This window comes from Mastomys coucha, unplaced genomic scaffold (genome assembly GCF_008632895.1).
Source record: "Mastomys coucha isolate ucsf_1 unplaced genomic scaffold, UCSF_Mcou_1 pScaffold15, whole genome shotgun sequence".
Taxonomy (NCBI): Eukaryota; Metazoa; Chordata; class Mammalia; order Rodentia; family Muridae; genus Mastomys; species Mastomys coucha.
Window position 1 is genome coordinate 13186744 of NW_022196897.1, and position 13585 is coordinate 13200328.

The 13585-nt window shown below is 54.4% G+C and overlaps 2 protein-coding genes and 1 long non-coding RNA gene across 3 annotated transcripts; 1 reads left to right on the plus strand and 2 right to left on the minus strand.

Annotated features, from left to right (window-relative positions):
- Positions 1-1155: 1155 nt before the first annotated feature.
- On the minus strand, positions 1156-9223 carry Mamdc4 (MAM domain containing 4). The gene is given in 29 exon segments (XM_031373176.1): positions 1156-1290; positions 1437-1612; positions 2067-2175; positions 2253-2380; positions 2477-2611; positions 2724-2870; positions 2997-3087; positions 3181-3299; positions 3385-3522; positions 3608-3827; positions 3904-4040; positions 4151-4285; positions 4362-4478; positions 4611-4722; positions 4803-4927; positions 5032-5163; positions 5258-5386; positions 5473-5661; positions 5744-5828; positions 6056-6229; positions 6330-6418; positions 6503-6640; positions 6827-6952; positions 7053-7137; positions 7222-7352; positions 7525-7650; positions 7738-7911; positions 7986-8108; positions 9220-9223. Coding segments are annotated over 29 exon segments (3729 nt in total).
- Positions 9224-11419: 2196 nt separating this feature from the next.
- Positions 11420-12935, minus strand: Phpt1 (phosphohistidine phosphatase 1). Its single transcript, XM_031369369.1, has 3 exons — positions 12684-12935; positions 12184-12308; positions 11420-11679 (listed from the first exon to the last, which is right to left on the minus strand). The coding sequence occupies exons 1-3, from the start codon at positions 12838-12840 to the stop codon at positions 11587-11589; spliced, it is 375 nt and encodes a 124-aa protein (XP_031225229.1). The 5' UTR covers positions 12841-12935; the 3' UTR covers positions 11420-11586.
- On the plus strand, positions 11647-13221 carry LOC116089833. The gene is made up of 2 exons (XR_004118478.1): positions 11647-11829; positions 12425-13221. It is a non-coding gene; the product is annotated as an uncharacterized LOC116089833 (long non-coding RNA).
- The last annotated feature ends 364 nt before the right edge of the window (positions 13222-13585 follow it).

Here is a 13585-nt window from a genome sequence, read left to right on the forward strand (position 1 = left end):
GGGGGTCAGGCCTGTGTGCCCCCTCAACCCATAACTGCTGTCAAACAAAGCAAAACCTTGCAAAGTGATAGCCTCCTGGATTTTTCCTCCCTGCCTTCTGACCCTCAGCAGGGGTGTGGACCTGCACCTTCTGTCCAATGGACAGAGGGCTACAGAGGGGGAGTTCAGGCCTGGGAGGAGTCGGTGTACTCAGACTTTGTCTCCTGTCCCATCTAAGGGCCTGTCTTTGCTGCAGAGAAGTAGTACATAGCCACTCCGAAGTCTTCTCTCCTCACTGTTGACCACAGCTGTGGAGGGTGGAGATGAGCTTCCTTCATGATACATGCTCCAGAGGGACTAGGGAGTTTGAAATGTCTTGCCCAGCCTTGTAATGCCTGAAGATGCAGGGTGGCCCCTGGCCATGCTCCACCGCCTCTTCCTATGCAGATGAGTTTTGGATAGGCAGAGCCTAGCTTGAAACACATGGTTTCCTTGGTGAGGACAGGTTTCCTTGGGGTAGGAAGGCAGCATCTGGTTGTCCACTCTCCCTGAGGTCAGCCCTCAGGGCCTCCAGTCCTCAGTGAAGCCACATCTGAGGCATCATGTGGAGGGAACCTTTTGTGGGACAGATGTGTCACCTTCACTTTACTAAGCCCCCGATTGGGTGTGGCAGCACCTGATCTGTTCTTAAATCTTTAGTCCAAAGGCTGAAGTGCAGTTTGCCTTTTGGTGCTCTGCTCTGAAGGGGGATGGGCATACCCAGTGACCTCAGTTTCACCATCTGTAGCCCTAGGGTTGTTCAGGCCTTTATCTGGGCTGGTACCATTTCTCTTTACCAGACCAGTTTCATGGTACCATATCCAGTTGCTTTTATACTCCCAAGACCCTGCATTTGTGGGGTAGCTTTATCCTCACTGGGTACAGAACCGCCTGGTAGAAGTGGAGGCCATTCCTTGCTGGTAGGGGTGGTGGATTCTTAGGGTCCTATAGGCCAGCTACAATATACCCTGCCAGGTACAGAATATATGTATGGAGTGCAGCCTGAATATCTGGGTTGCCCTCACTGTGTAGGGCATTTATTCACAGTACGAGGACCCCTCTACCCTTCTTGATCACACCAGAGGGCAAAGAAACCACATAGAGGAAGAGCTGGCGAAGATAAACTTGACTCAGTCCCTACATCCAGGCCCACACGGAGACAGTCAGGTGCCTGTGAGGTTTAGATGCTGTGAGAGTTGCCGTGTCAGGCCAAGCCTTGTCTGGGGTGCTCTATGGGTTGCTGGTGATTGATTCTGGGAGGGTAACTTGACCCTAGGAAGAGAGAAGGAATATTGGACAGCTGCTGTTGAGTGTGGATCTGACAGGGTGCCTCTTCCTGAGTCCTGGCACACTACTGCTTTCCCCTCATTAAACATGGAGGCAGGATCTCCCGGGTGCCCACACTTGGGGGTTCCTACCGCATTGAAGAGGATATTGTCAAAGCCAGAGGCTGCTGCACCTGTACTCCTCTGGCCGGGGCAGTGCTGCTTCTGCAGCCAGCACCAGCCCCCAAGGCCCAGGAGCACCAGGAACACGAAAAAGAGGAGGGCCCCTCCAATGGCAACCGGCACAGACACAAGTGCTGCCACTTCACCTGAGGACAAAGAGGTCACGTGAACCCTCCACATAGCTCCCAGTCCTTGTGTCAGGTTCTGTTCCCAGGATTACTGTCAGGGAGTGAGCCTGGGGCTGCCTGACCCCTCCAGTGCTTGCTGGCTCCAGGATCTTTGTTGATCTGTATGTGCAATTTGGCAGACCTGTTCCACCTCTTCCTCTGGGCATAATGGTAGCCAGTGACTGCCACACCCGCTGTGGTCTCTGGCTTAACCTGGCAGTTCCTTCAAGATAGTTCTTGCCCAGGAGGAGACAGTAAAAGCTGATACAGCCCCTATGTTCAGCCCATGAGGCATAGTGGGGAGAGCACAGAACCCAGTCTTGGTTCAGCTGGTTGCCCCAGCAGGGCACAGCATACTTACAGCTATCTGGACCACCAACCCAAGCCTGGCAGGGTCAGGGCAAGTCTGGCCATCTTGGAGTCCAGTGCTTACCCTGGCTAGGTGTAGGCTGCTTGCAGTGTTGTCCAGGCAAGTACTCCACATCATCAAGGGCAATGGGCCCCAGGGCTGGCTGGCCACCCAGAGTGGCTTCAAAAACAATCTGACAGAGAAGGGAAAATCTGAGTATCTGGAGGTACAGACAAGAGGGAAGGGAGGATAGCTCACCTGGGACCTCACCTGGAACTCCTCAGAGTTGGACACTTCAATCTGGACTTGTATCCACTGGTTCCGAAAGTACCCACCCTGGTACCACACAGCTAGCTGGCCTTGGGCACTGCTCAGGAGCACTCTCAACTCACCCTTGTCTGAGAGCAGGGACCAAGGCAGGTCAGGCTCCTGGAAGATGCCTTTGTGTCTAACCTGAGCCCCTGTTCCCCTCCACCCAGGGCCCAGCCACTCACAGAAGTGCTCAGGAAAGCCCATGTAGTACCAGAAGTGGAGGCAGGAGACTGTAGTTGCTGGCAGTGGCTCGCTGCGCAGCCAGGCTGCCTGGCCCCCAGGACCTAGCACGCTGGTCTCAAAGAAAGCAAAATGGCCTGCAAATGAGAGGGTAAGATGTCTATAGCTCTAACTTGAGAGAAGTTGAGTGAACACTGCCTAATTTTGTGAGGTGGTGCCAGCCCATGCTCTGCTCCAGTCAGTGCACACCTGCTTCTGTGCCCAGGGTATGGTCCACTGAAGGCTGGGGGTAGCGGGATGGGGTGGCTCCACTGCTCCAGTCCCAGCTGTACCTACCCGGGCTGGGCCAGGGCAGGTGGCTCCACCCGCACAGGCCAGATTCAAAGTCACAGGACCCTGCAAGGAAATTGGCAGGTGAGCATAGCTGCCCCAGTGAATAGCACTATTTCTGGGCAGGGCTAGATGGAAGTCGAGAGTTTTGGTGTAGATACGGTGCTACTCAGGCCATAGCAAGCTGCTCACCGGGCTGAGCACAGGGCCCATCTTGGAGGTAAATATCATCCAGAGCCATGTAGGAGTGTTCCACACCAGCAGCCACAGCCTCAAACACTACCTGTAGGGTACAGAGCCACACAGATCCTGCAGGCAGGTCCTAGCAACCCTTGAAAAATGAGGTGGCTTTCCTCTTTTCCACTCAGGCACTCACCTTCCAGGCTTGCTCAGCCTGCACATTGACGCTGCCCAGGCGCCAGGCAAATCCACCATGGGCACTGATGCTGAGCTCTTGGTGCCTTGTGCTCTCTTCCACGTGGACCCTCAAAGTGCCTAAGCACCAAGAACCAGCGAGATTCACTGCCTTGGTAGCTCCTAGTCCTGGACAGGGGTCCTTCCCTTTCCTATAGCTCCTCACCTGGATTGTGGAAGCTCATCTGGTACCAGAAGGTCAGACAGGCAGGCTGGGACAGGGGCTGGTGTTCCTCTGAAGTCAGAGAGGCCACATGACCCTTGGGCAGTAAGTTTGGGCTGGTATCCACCACCATGTAGTGCCCTTGGGGAAGGGAGACCAGCATCAGCTTGCCTTGCCCTGGCTAGCCCTCCATGACCCCCCTCCCCCCATCTGCCAGGCCAAGTACCTTGGGCTGTCCCTGTGGTATGGTCTATCCAGGGACCCCAAGAAGCAATGCCTGAAGCATTACTCTGGCGCATCCACAGCCCCCAGCCCCCTGGGGAGAAGCCACAATCAGAGTCTTCAAAGGAACAGCTCTTGGGGGCCCAGCAGGGGCCAGGCCGCACAGCCATGTCATCCAGGGCCATTGTGCCATGGAACCCATCCCGGATGCCTTCAAACAGCAACTGAGGGTGGAGAGTCATAGTTGGTGGGGGTGGGGGGCAGCCACACCATCTAACAAGTGCTAAGCTTATTCCTCACCTGGTACTTGGTGCTGGCTTCTGGCTGGTGGTGAAGAGTGACCCAAGCCTGATGCCAGCGGTTGCCATGGGTGCCCGACCGGGACCACAACAGTATGTCTTCCTCCCCCTCCCTCCTCATGGCCAAGCACAGTGTCCCTGCAAAGAAGTGAAGTTTAGAGGAGACCAGCCCCCAGCTCCAGCTCCTGGTGCCTCGGCAAGCGGGCACCAGAATCAAACAGAGGCTCTGTCAGCGCTGAGGCTCTCACCAATCTGGGGCCCATACAGGTGGTACCAGAAGCTGAGACATTCCTTGGGGACAACTGGCATCTGCGGTCTTGTGAGCAAGAGGGCACCTCGGCCTCGAGCAGGTGGGTCCGTGGGATCCAGGAACATGAAAAAGCCTTCAGGGAGTGAAAAACCGAGGTACGGAACTGCTCTGTCAGTTTGACCTCTCCCAGGCCATAGAGACTCCCCTACCTTGGCCAGTAGTGTGGTCATACTGAGAGCCGTGGCTTTTTACACGGTGCCAGTGGGCATCTGTGAGGTGGCCTGTGTGCCAGCTGCAGGAGCCCCGTTCAAAATTACAGGAGAGCTCTGGGGGTAGTGGTGGTGGGGGGGTCAGCACTACTGTCTGCCCTCTTCCCAGCTGTCCTAAGACAGGATTAGAGGTGGGCTAGGCAGGTAGGTAGGGCTCCTGGGTAGGGATGGGAGATGGGTAGGAGGAACCTTGGTCACTGTCAGTGGTCAGCATGGGGTTGCAGTCTCTCAGAGTCACATTATCCACCCCGGCCCCCTGCTGGCCAGGGCCATCCAAGTCCACCAGACTGACAAACTCCAGCTTTAGGCAGATAGGGGAGAAAGACTGTCAGTCAGGGGCTAGCTCAGTACAGATTTCCCATCTTGGACTGCCAGCCTTACCTGGAACGGCCGGCGCCGTGCCCCAAGAAGAATTTTCTCTTCTGTCCAACCCCCACTGCTGCTGCTTGGGGCTTGCCACAGCAGCTCCCGGAAGCCATTCTCTACCACAACCAGTGCCAAGAAGCCTAATCAAAGGAATTAGTATGGGTGGGGGTGGGTCATCCTAAGACCCTGTCTGCTGTGCAGGGGGCTCCTGGGGACTGAACCTGGGGCCAGGGGCATGTAATACCTTGGGGATGACTGTGAAAATAATAAGCCATGTGGAGTTCACAGTGAGAGCCAGAAGGGCCCAGAGCAGGTGTGAGAGCCTGGGCTTTAGATCTTAGCTGCCCCCAGGCCTTCTGCAGAGATAGGAAGTGCCCTGTGGGAAGAGCAAGGTACCTCCTCATTGCTCAGGTATCTGTAATTTACAGATGCTCTGAGGAGTGGCTCCTGTGGGGAAGTGTGGGCCTCACCAGAAGCATCCTGGTTGGCATTCCCAGTAGACTTCCTGCCCTCCTGGGCTTCAACCCGTTGCCACTGCAGCTTTCCTACACTGATGTCCTCCCAGCCTCCAGCAGAGGCAGACTCAAAGTCTGTGGTGCCTGCAACAACAGTAGTCTGCTCTGAAAGGCCGCAAAGGCCAGCTCCCTAAACATGTGGAATCCATGCAGGTTCTGACTGGCCTCACCACACTTCTGTTCATCCTCGCCCTCTGCACAGTGCTGCTGGAAATCACACAGCTGCTCAGGGGGCACACACAGTTCACCACAGGAGAGATGCCCTGGCTCACAGGTTTGCTGAGGCAGCTTGATGGCTGTCTGGGGATAGAGGGCTAATGGCACGGGTCCAGAAAGCGTTGACTGCATGGAGGGCATGTCTAGAACAGAACTGAAGTCAGGTCAGAGTGGGTGGCAGCCTTGCTTCTCCTGGGCAAGCAGGGCAGGGCCTGGGAAGGTCACCTGGAGCAAATGTGCAGTGGCTGGACATGATAAGGTCATCGAGGCCCACGACGCCTCCTGGACCAGTCTCCCCGGCTAGAAGGAGCTGAGGGCAGGGAGGGCTCAGGAAGTGCCAAGGACTATTCTGTCCTGTCTCCTCTGGTACCCTCCCCATCTGTTTACTGCTATGTCATAAATTTCCCAACACTCAACCTCTCCCACTGAATAGTCTTCAGGACTGACTAAAGAATCCCAGTGTTCCCCTGGGTGTGCTCTAGGCAGGACTCCCCAGATCCCACCCCTGGATCCCAGTCACTGCCTGACCAGCCTTACCCGAAATGGATGGGCACTTTGAATGTCAACCCGGTCTCTGACCCAGGCTGTCCCCAGCTCTCCATGGCGGCTTCGCAGTAGGACAGGGGCCTGGGGGTTTTTAGGCCCCTGTGCCTGCAGGAACAGCTGGAAGTGGCTGGCCTTAGACCCATGCAGGTAGTAATAGAAAGTAAACTGGAACAGAAGAAATCTCAGGCTGTGAGGGGTCTCTGGCATCTCAAGAGTCAGGAGAGGCAACTCAGTGTATCTCATTTTTCTGACACTCCCATCTCACCGAGCAGTTGTAGGAGACTGAGCCTTGGAACTCAGGGCTGTAGAGGACAGCAGTGGTGCCAGGCTTGGCCACAGAGACGAGGAAGAAGCCTGTGAGAGGACAAATAATGGGCCAGGGTCATTGAAAGAAGTTGGGTGGAAAAGGCCATGACCAGAGCCCCTTGGAGACCTCACCATATGCACTATTCCGGCTGTGATCTCGGTGGGGCCAGGCAGGGCTCACCATGCTGCCAGCACTGTGGTTCCGGGTCCAGCCCTCTAACTGGTTCCATGGTCCCAGGCCTGTCTCAAAGTCAGTGGCCATGTGGTGGCCTAAGGAGTGAGAGTGGGGGGGCTCTCAGGGCCACTTAGCAAGGCTTTCTACAGTCAGATGGCCCTGGTTCCAGGGAAACAGTGGCTTTCCCACCCAGAATGAAGGACTCAGAGGTCAAGATCTAGTCTCCCACTTTCATTCTGTAATCCCTCACCCTGCCCGGCCCTAGATGGTCCCAGCCTCACTGCAGATGAGCGGGTCTTCATCAGATCTGTCTCCACAGTTGTCTTCACCATCACAGAGCTGGTGGGGCTCCACACAAGCCTTGTTCTGGCAGTGGTGGTACCCCAGGGGGCACCTGGCCTGAGGAGCTGGGGTGGGAAATAGTTGACATTCTCTTTAGTGTTCTGTTCAGGAAGGCGGGCAATAAGGGAGCCTCCCAGGTTTGGACAGGATGATGTTCAGACTTACTGGGCAGCCCACAGTCCCGGAACTCCACATCATCCAAGACCACAGCGCCCCTGTGTGTGGCATTTCGGGTGGCAGAAAACGTCACCTGGAGAGAGGAACGGTCCATGGGACCAAGGTTAGTGCCCAGACCCTCCCCACAGTGCCCAGCCTGGCAGACCACCCTGCTTACTTTGAAGTCACCCTGGATGCGGCCAGTGTTCACTGCCAGCTCCTGCCAGCCAGGACCCCAGGGTCCTGAGGTCTGCCATAGAGTCAGTGTCTCCACACCATGGGTCAGATCCAGCCGCAGCTCAGCGACACCTGTAGTATTTTGAGTGGTCCTGAGGCAGCTTCAGCCCCTTGGTGTCTCCCACCAGCTGTACCCTGACCCTCATTTTGGAGCCTCCTGCTGTTTCTGTAGCTACTTTTTTTCCTCACCCAGCCTTTTCCCCGAGCTACTCAGCTTTGGGCCTCAGGGATCCAGAGCATGTACCTCTTGAGGCAATGTGGTACCAGAGCCTCAGTTCACAGGTAGGGGCTGCCTCACGCATGACAGGAGAGCGCAGACTTGCAGTAGATGGCTCCTTCCCATTGTGGGTTCCCACAGCCATATACCAGCCTGGCCCAGGGTGAGAGGTTAGGAGACCAGACAAGAAACCAAGATAAGAGGGAGGGGGTGAGTGGACGTGGATTCCCTAGGCCTTACCCAAGTCAGTGCCATGTGTATGGTCAGAATGAGGCCCAGGACCATCCAGCACTGCCCCTGCCCGGTCTCGAAGCCATCGGTAGCCGGAGGTGCTGATGTCCTGCCAGCCACAGGGGTCCTGCTCAAAGTTGCAGGTGAAGGGGGTGCTTGGGATAGTTGGGGCTCCGTGGAAACCTATGAGAATGGGCTAGGGGTCATGGGTCTGGCTTTATACTACACTCCCTGACCCTCCCTCCTGTCCAGCTCACCACACTGAGCCTCGTCTGAACAGTCCCCACAGTCACACACAAAGTTGCATACAGCTTCGATGGGGCTTCTGCAGTGGTTGGGGATCCAGCTCTTGCCTAGGGACTGTGCAGCTGGCAGGGTAACTGTGGGACCAAGTAATCAGAGGGCAAGGTGATTGCCTATTTCTTTAAACATCTATATGTATGCATTTGTGTACATATATGTGCAGTGCAACAGACCTTAAGGTCAGAGGCCAGCTGAGGTGGCACTCTTTTATTTCCTTCCACCATGTGGGACCTAGGGACTGAATAAATGCCATCATGCTTGGCAGCAAATGCCTTTACCCTTTGAGCCACCTTGCCAGCCCTGACTGGCTATTTTGAACAGTATAAATTCTTTTTTTTTTTTTTGGTTTTTCGAGACAGGGTTTCTCTGTGTAGGTCTGGCTGTCCTGCAACTCACTCTGTAGACCAGGCTGGCCTCGAACTCAGAAATCCACCTGCCTCTGCTTCCCAAGTGCTGGGATTAAAGGCATGAGCCACCACTGCCCAGCAAACAGTATAAATTCTATATCCAAAGAAACCCCAGACCTGAACAGGCCAGGGTACTTGTCAATTACTTCGGAGTTCAGCCCTATAAGATTATATAGAGAGTAACCTGGCATCTACTAAGAACTGACACAGAGGATCTACACTGAAAGTCAACAGAACGCCTTCCCACCTTCGTAACCCCACAGAGCCCCTGCATGCCAGGACAGGAAAGGGGGTCTTGAGAAGAAGGAGCCTACATGACTGGGAACTGGAAGGTATTCCAGTAGGGTTCCCCCCACCCACTCCCATAAGTGGACACACAGAGCCAGGTGATGTTGGCATACGCCTTTGATCTCAGCACTTGGGAGGTAGAGGCAGGCAGTTCTCTTTAAGTTCGAGGCCAGCCTGGTCTACAGAGCTAGTTCTGGGACAGCTAGGACTACACAGAGAAATCCTATCTTGGAAAACCAAAAAAAGAAAAAGAAAAAGGTGGGGGAGAAAGAAAAGGAGGACACACTGATGGATGACCAGGGACTTGTGTACATGCTCTACAATGGGAGCAGCAGGCAAAGGCACAGAGAGCCAGGGAGATGCTCACCTGTGATGTCCTGTGGCCTCTCCTCTAGGACAGGGAGAGAAGATTTAGGTGGGCAATCTCCAGCCCTGTTGGTTTGTCTTGAATGTCCCCATCATACCAACTAGCATCAGACAACAGTTTACTCACCCATAAATAGGACCCAGGTTGAAAGGAAGTGGCTAGGCAGGCACATGGCCAGGCTAGAGAATGTCCAGTAGAAGTGAGGCTGTGCAGTCTAGAGGAGACTTTCCTCAGTTCTCAGTCCACCGTGGCCTCACAGGCTGACTTAGCTCTCACTGGAAAGGGCTCAGCTCCTTTATACTTGCAGCCCCTTGGCTGGGTCCCATCCAGTGATGACAGGCTAAGCATCCAGTTGTAAAAGTATCCCTAGAAGAGGGCCTCTACTTGGCTCTTTCTGACCAAAGGTCGGTTCTTGGCCATCCTGTGTGTCTACCCTGCCCTGCCCTGCCCTTCCCACTGAAAGTTTCTATTGGAATGTGGAAAGGCTGGGGACCCCACTGGCAAGGCTCTAAGATTCTTTCATGGTGCTTGCAGCCTGCCCTGGTGCAGGCCAAGGACGTCAGGGCACTTTGCTTGGCTGCTACAGGTGGCCATCAGCGTATGTTCACAAGCTTCCTCTGCTCTGTGCTTAGGGGACCAGAACAAGTCCCATGTCAGGGCATGCGTGGTGTCTTTTCTTTCACACCCCTTATAACTCAAGCCGTGCCACTGTCAACTGTTCTGATGTGTATGTATGTACTGACACAGGGACTCACTTAGACCAGGCTGGCCTGAATTTGCTACATAGCTGGAGATAATTTCTGATCGTTCTGCTTCCACTTCCCAAGTGCTGGGATCACAGGTGTACTTAGCTTATGTGGTGCTCTAGGTTAAACATGGGGATTTCCTGTTCCTAGTCAAGCTCTAACAAGCTGAGCTCCATCTTTAGTCTCCTATTCATCTTTAAAAACTGCCTTGAGTGGCCAGGTGTGGTGGTGTACACTTTTTTTTTTTTTCGTTTTTTTCAAGACAGGGTTTCTCTGTATAGCCCTGGCTGTCCTGGAACTCACTCTGTAGACCAGGCTGGCCTCAAACTCAGAAATCCGCCTGCCTCTGCCTCCCAAGTGCTGGGATTAAAGGTGTGAGCCACCACCGCCCAGCAACACCTTTTATCCCAGCACTCAGGAGGCAGAGGCAGATCGATTTCTATGAGTCTGAGGCCAGCCTGGTCTATGAAGAGAGTTCTGGGACACAGAGAAACCCTATTTCAGAAAAGCAAACAAGGGGCTGGAAGAGATGGCTCAGCAGTTAACAACACTGACTGCTTTTCCAGAGGTCCTGAGTTTAATTCCCAGCAACCACATGGTGGCTCACAACCATCTGTAATGAGATCTGATGTCTATAAACAGCTACTGTGTACTCATATGCATTAAATAAATAAATAAATAAATAAATAAATAAATCTTTTAAAAAAATGAACAAAACAAAAACTATTCTGAGAAGTCATGTGCTGCGTGGTTGGTGATCAGAAAGTCTTGATGGGCCCACAAACTCATTCTCCCATGAAAAGACCTGCAGCTGGGGGCAGAGTTCTAAAGATCTTGTCACATGGAGCTTGGCTCTGCCTATGACTTACTGTCGTGAGACCTTGGGGCTTGTCTTGCCTTAGCTCTGTCCCCTAGCCTATACGGGGTATCTCGGTGTCTGTTTGCCATCTACAGAGCTGACAAAGGGTGGCTCTAATCTGGTGAGGGAGGCCCCAGGTCTGGCTTTCCCTAGGACTCAACTCACTATAATGGCACATGGTGTGTAAGACTTCTTAGAGCAGGGGTTAAGCTTGTGCCTACCCACTGCCGTGTACAGTGAGGTGGGGTTAGTACAAAGAGAGAGTGAATGGTCCAGGGACCAAGAACCATCTAAGTTAAAGTCCCAAGTGAATGAGACACATGCATGGATGGTTGTTTCCTGTGGTCACTCAGGGATATCAGGCTTGGCCTGAGAACAGATGAAAAATGTAGCCTGTCAGCTGGCGGGACAATGGTTGCCAGGACCCTTTCCTGCTGGGACTCCTGGATGAACTACAGGAAGGGGCACTTGTGGGCACCCCAGGCCTTGGGTGGCCACGAATTGACTTCTTGTGCAAGGCCTGTGGGGCCTCCGCCCAGATGTCCTTGGGGATAGCAGCTTCATGGAGGAGCAATCAAGCCATAAATGGCTGCAATGCAGGGGCTCCCTTATTCAAACCTAAGGGGCTGAGTATGCACCAACAGTCCCCAGGGCCCCCAAGCTGAGTAGGTATATCCGGTGGCAATCCAAAGGTAGAGAAGGCAAGACACAAGTCAGGGACTAGTAGGCATATCAATGCTTTTAATTCCTATGGACCAGATTGGTCTGGCCTCTAAGGCCTGGCAGATGGTATGTTGCCTAAGGTACAAAAGGAAATCACAGGGCCAGCCCATCAAGATAGAACCCAGCAAGAGCAGAGACTTGACTTGGCTGCTGGGGGGCAGAGCTTCAGTAGCCATCATCAGCCCAGGTGACCTCATAATCAGGATACTTGGCTTTGATCTTCTCAGTTGAAACAGAGTGCTGGGCTCGTCCATAACCCTAGAGAGAGGATGACCACCAGTTTGCTAGTTTTTTGCTTTGGGAGTCCACCCAGAAGCCGCAGCAATAGCGCTGGAGAAAGTAAGCAAATCCTACCATCCTAACCATACTGGGAACACGCTGAGGACTGGTGATGCCTGAGGAGCCAAGGTGAACTTTTTGAAAAAGGGTCGACATGGTCAGGACTGTGAATCTGACCCCAGTACTGGTGGGTCCAAGGGCTCCTAAAGAGCCAGGGCACTGACCCATCAGGATCTGGAACAAGGAGGGGAGGTAGCCCAAGGCAGTCGACTTCCAAACACCCTCGTGTCATTTGGGAAATGTGGGGGAAGGAAAAGCCACACAGCCCTTAAGTAAGGGTTCTGTAGCTCCAACTTTCAGAGTCCTACAGGTGGCCTGAATGGCATGATGTGTGTGTAGGGGGGTGGGGGTAGGGCGGCGGGGGGGTCAGGCTCACAAAGGTGAGCTTTGCAGTCTGGCTGAGACCTGGGGACTGGAGCTCACCATAGAGTAGCCATACACGTGTATCTTCCTGTTCTGGCTCTGATGGGAGATGCGCCCGCCGCCTAGGCACTCACAGTCATAGCCATTCCTTTGCAGCTCGCCTGACACTTTGTCATAGATGTCCGCTGGGGTGGGGAAAGTGACCTCAGGATATGCCCTAGTCACCCTTGTTGGCCCCACACTAAACTCTAGGGCTGGATATGGGGTCAGAAGCTCCAGCTCTTGGTGGTCTTTTTCCCAGGAGATGAGCCCTTCCCCCCGGTGGCACAAAGATGAAGGGGAGGAAGAAGACACTTTCGAAGTGAGAGACGGAATTTAAAAGGTCCCGATCATGGCACTCCTTTCTGCCTAAACCCCGACGTTCCTAGGTCAGCCTGGCTACGCGTTAGTACAAATCGTGATGTAGTAGCAGTCACAACCCCGCCCCCAGCAACTGCTAGGCTAAGGCCCCGCCCCCAACCTTCGTCCCGCCCTTAAGGGCGCAAAGGCCCCGCCCTCACCGTGGTACTCAGCCCATTTGTAGCCACGCACGATTTCTTTGCACTCCCTCGCCGGATCCCCGGAAGGCTCTGCTAAGTGGACTCGAATCAGCACGTACTTGAAGACGCCATCCGAATCAATGTCCACATCAGGAATCTGACCTAGGTCCGCCGCCATGTTCCCCAAAGCGCTCGGTCTCTGGGCCCCACAGCCCCTTACCCAACCCGACCGAGGCCTATGCGCAGGGAGGCGGGCCCTTTGGCAGCCCCGGCCAATCCCGTGAGGGAATGCTTCCCGGGGCCCAGAGCCTCAGCCAGTTGTACCTCCAACCTGAGGCACGGACTGGCCAATTGCAACCCAGTTCTTTGCAGCTTTGGGGATCGTGAGTCCCAGTTAAAGGAGCCGAGGCATAGGTTAATCCGTGGTGCTGTAAATCAAGCCGCTGCAGGTGGGCAGCGAAAGAGGATGCAAGGACGCACCCCGGCTCCACTCCTGGGTCCTAAGGCTTCAATCTGTAAACCATAAATCTGAAGTCCTCTCTTCCCCAACACCCGTAAACCCGAGGATCTCTCTCCGGTCTCTCTAAATTCAAGTACTCCCTGCCCGACCCTTCACACCCTCGGGCCTCCCCTTCCACAATACTTTGATTGCCAAGCCCCAACTCCCGAAAGCTCCTACGCAACGCTTTCCCCGCCCACCACGACGACGACGATCACCACCACCACTGGAGTCATTATTAGCAGCAGCTACATTCAAATTCTATTTTACTTAGTTCGAAAGCACTCGCCCTTCTCGTCAGGGGTATTCTTGCCAGCCTGCCGCAAGAAGGAATATGGAGCCCCTGGGGAGGGCGGCAGGCAGCGCGGTAGCAAGTGGTAGCAAGTGTTGCAAGAGCGGCATCGGGGCATGTGCTAAGACGGGG

Excerpts from the sequence above, each read along its gene's own strand:
- Phpt1 (XM_031369369.1), bottom strand. The coding sequence starts at position 12,840 with ATGGCGGCGGACCTAGGTCAGATTCCTGATGTGGACATTGATTCGGAT. Across the intron at positions 12,309-12,683 it reads CAAATGGGCTGAGTACCACG|CGGACATCTATGACAAAGTG; the intron begins GTGAGGGCGGGG and ends TCCCCACCCCAG. Across the intron at positions 11,680-12,183 it reads ACGTGTATGGCTACTCTATG|GGTTATGGACGAGCCCAGCA; the intron begins GTGAGCTCCAGT and ends TCCTCTCTCTAG.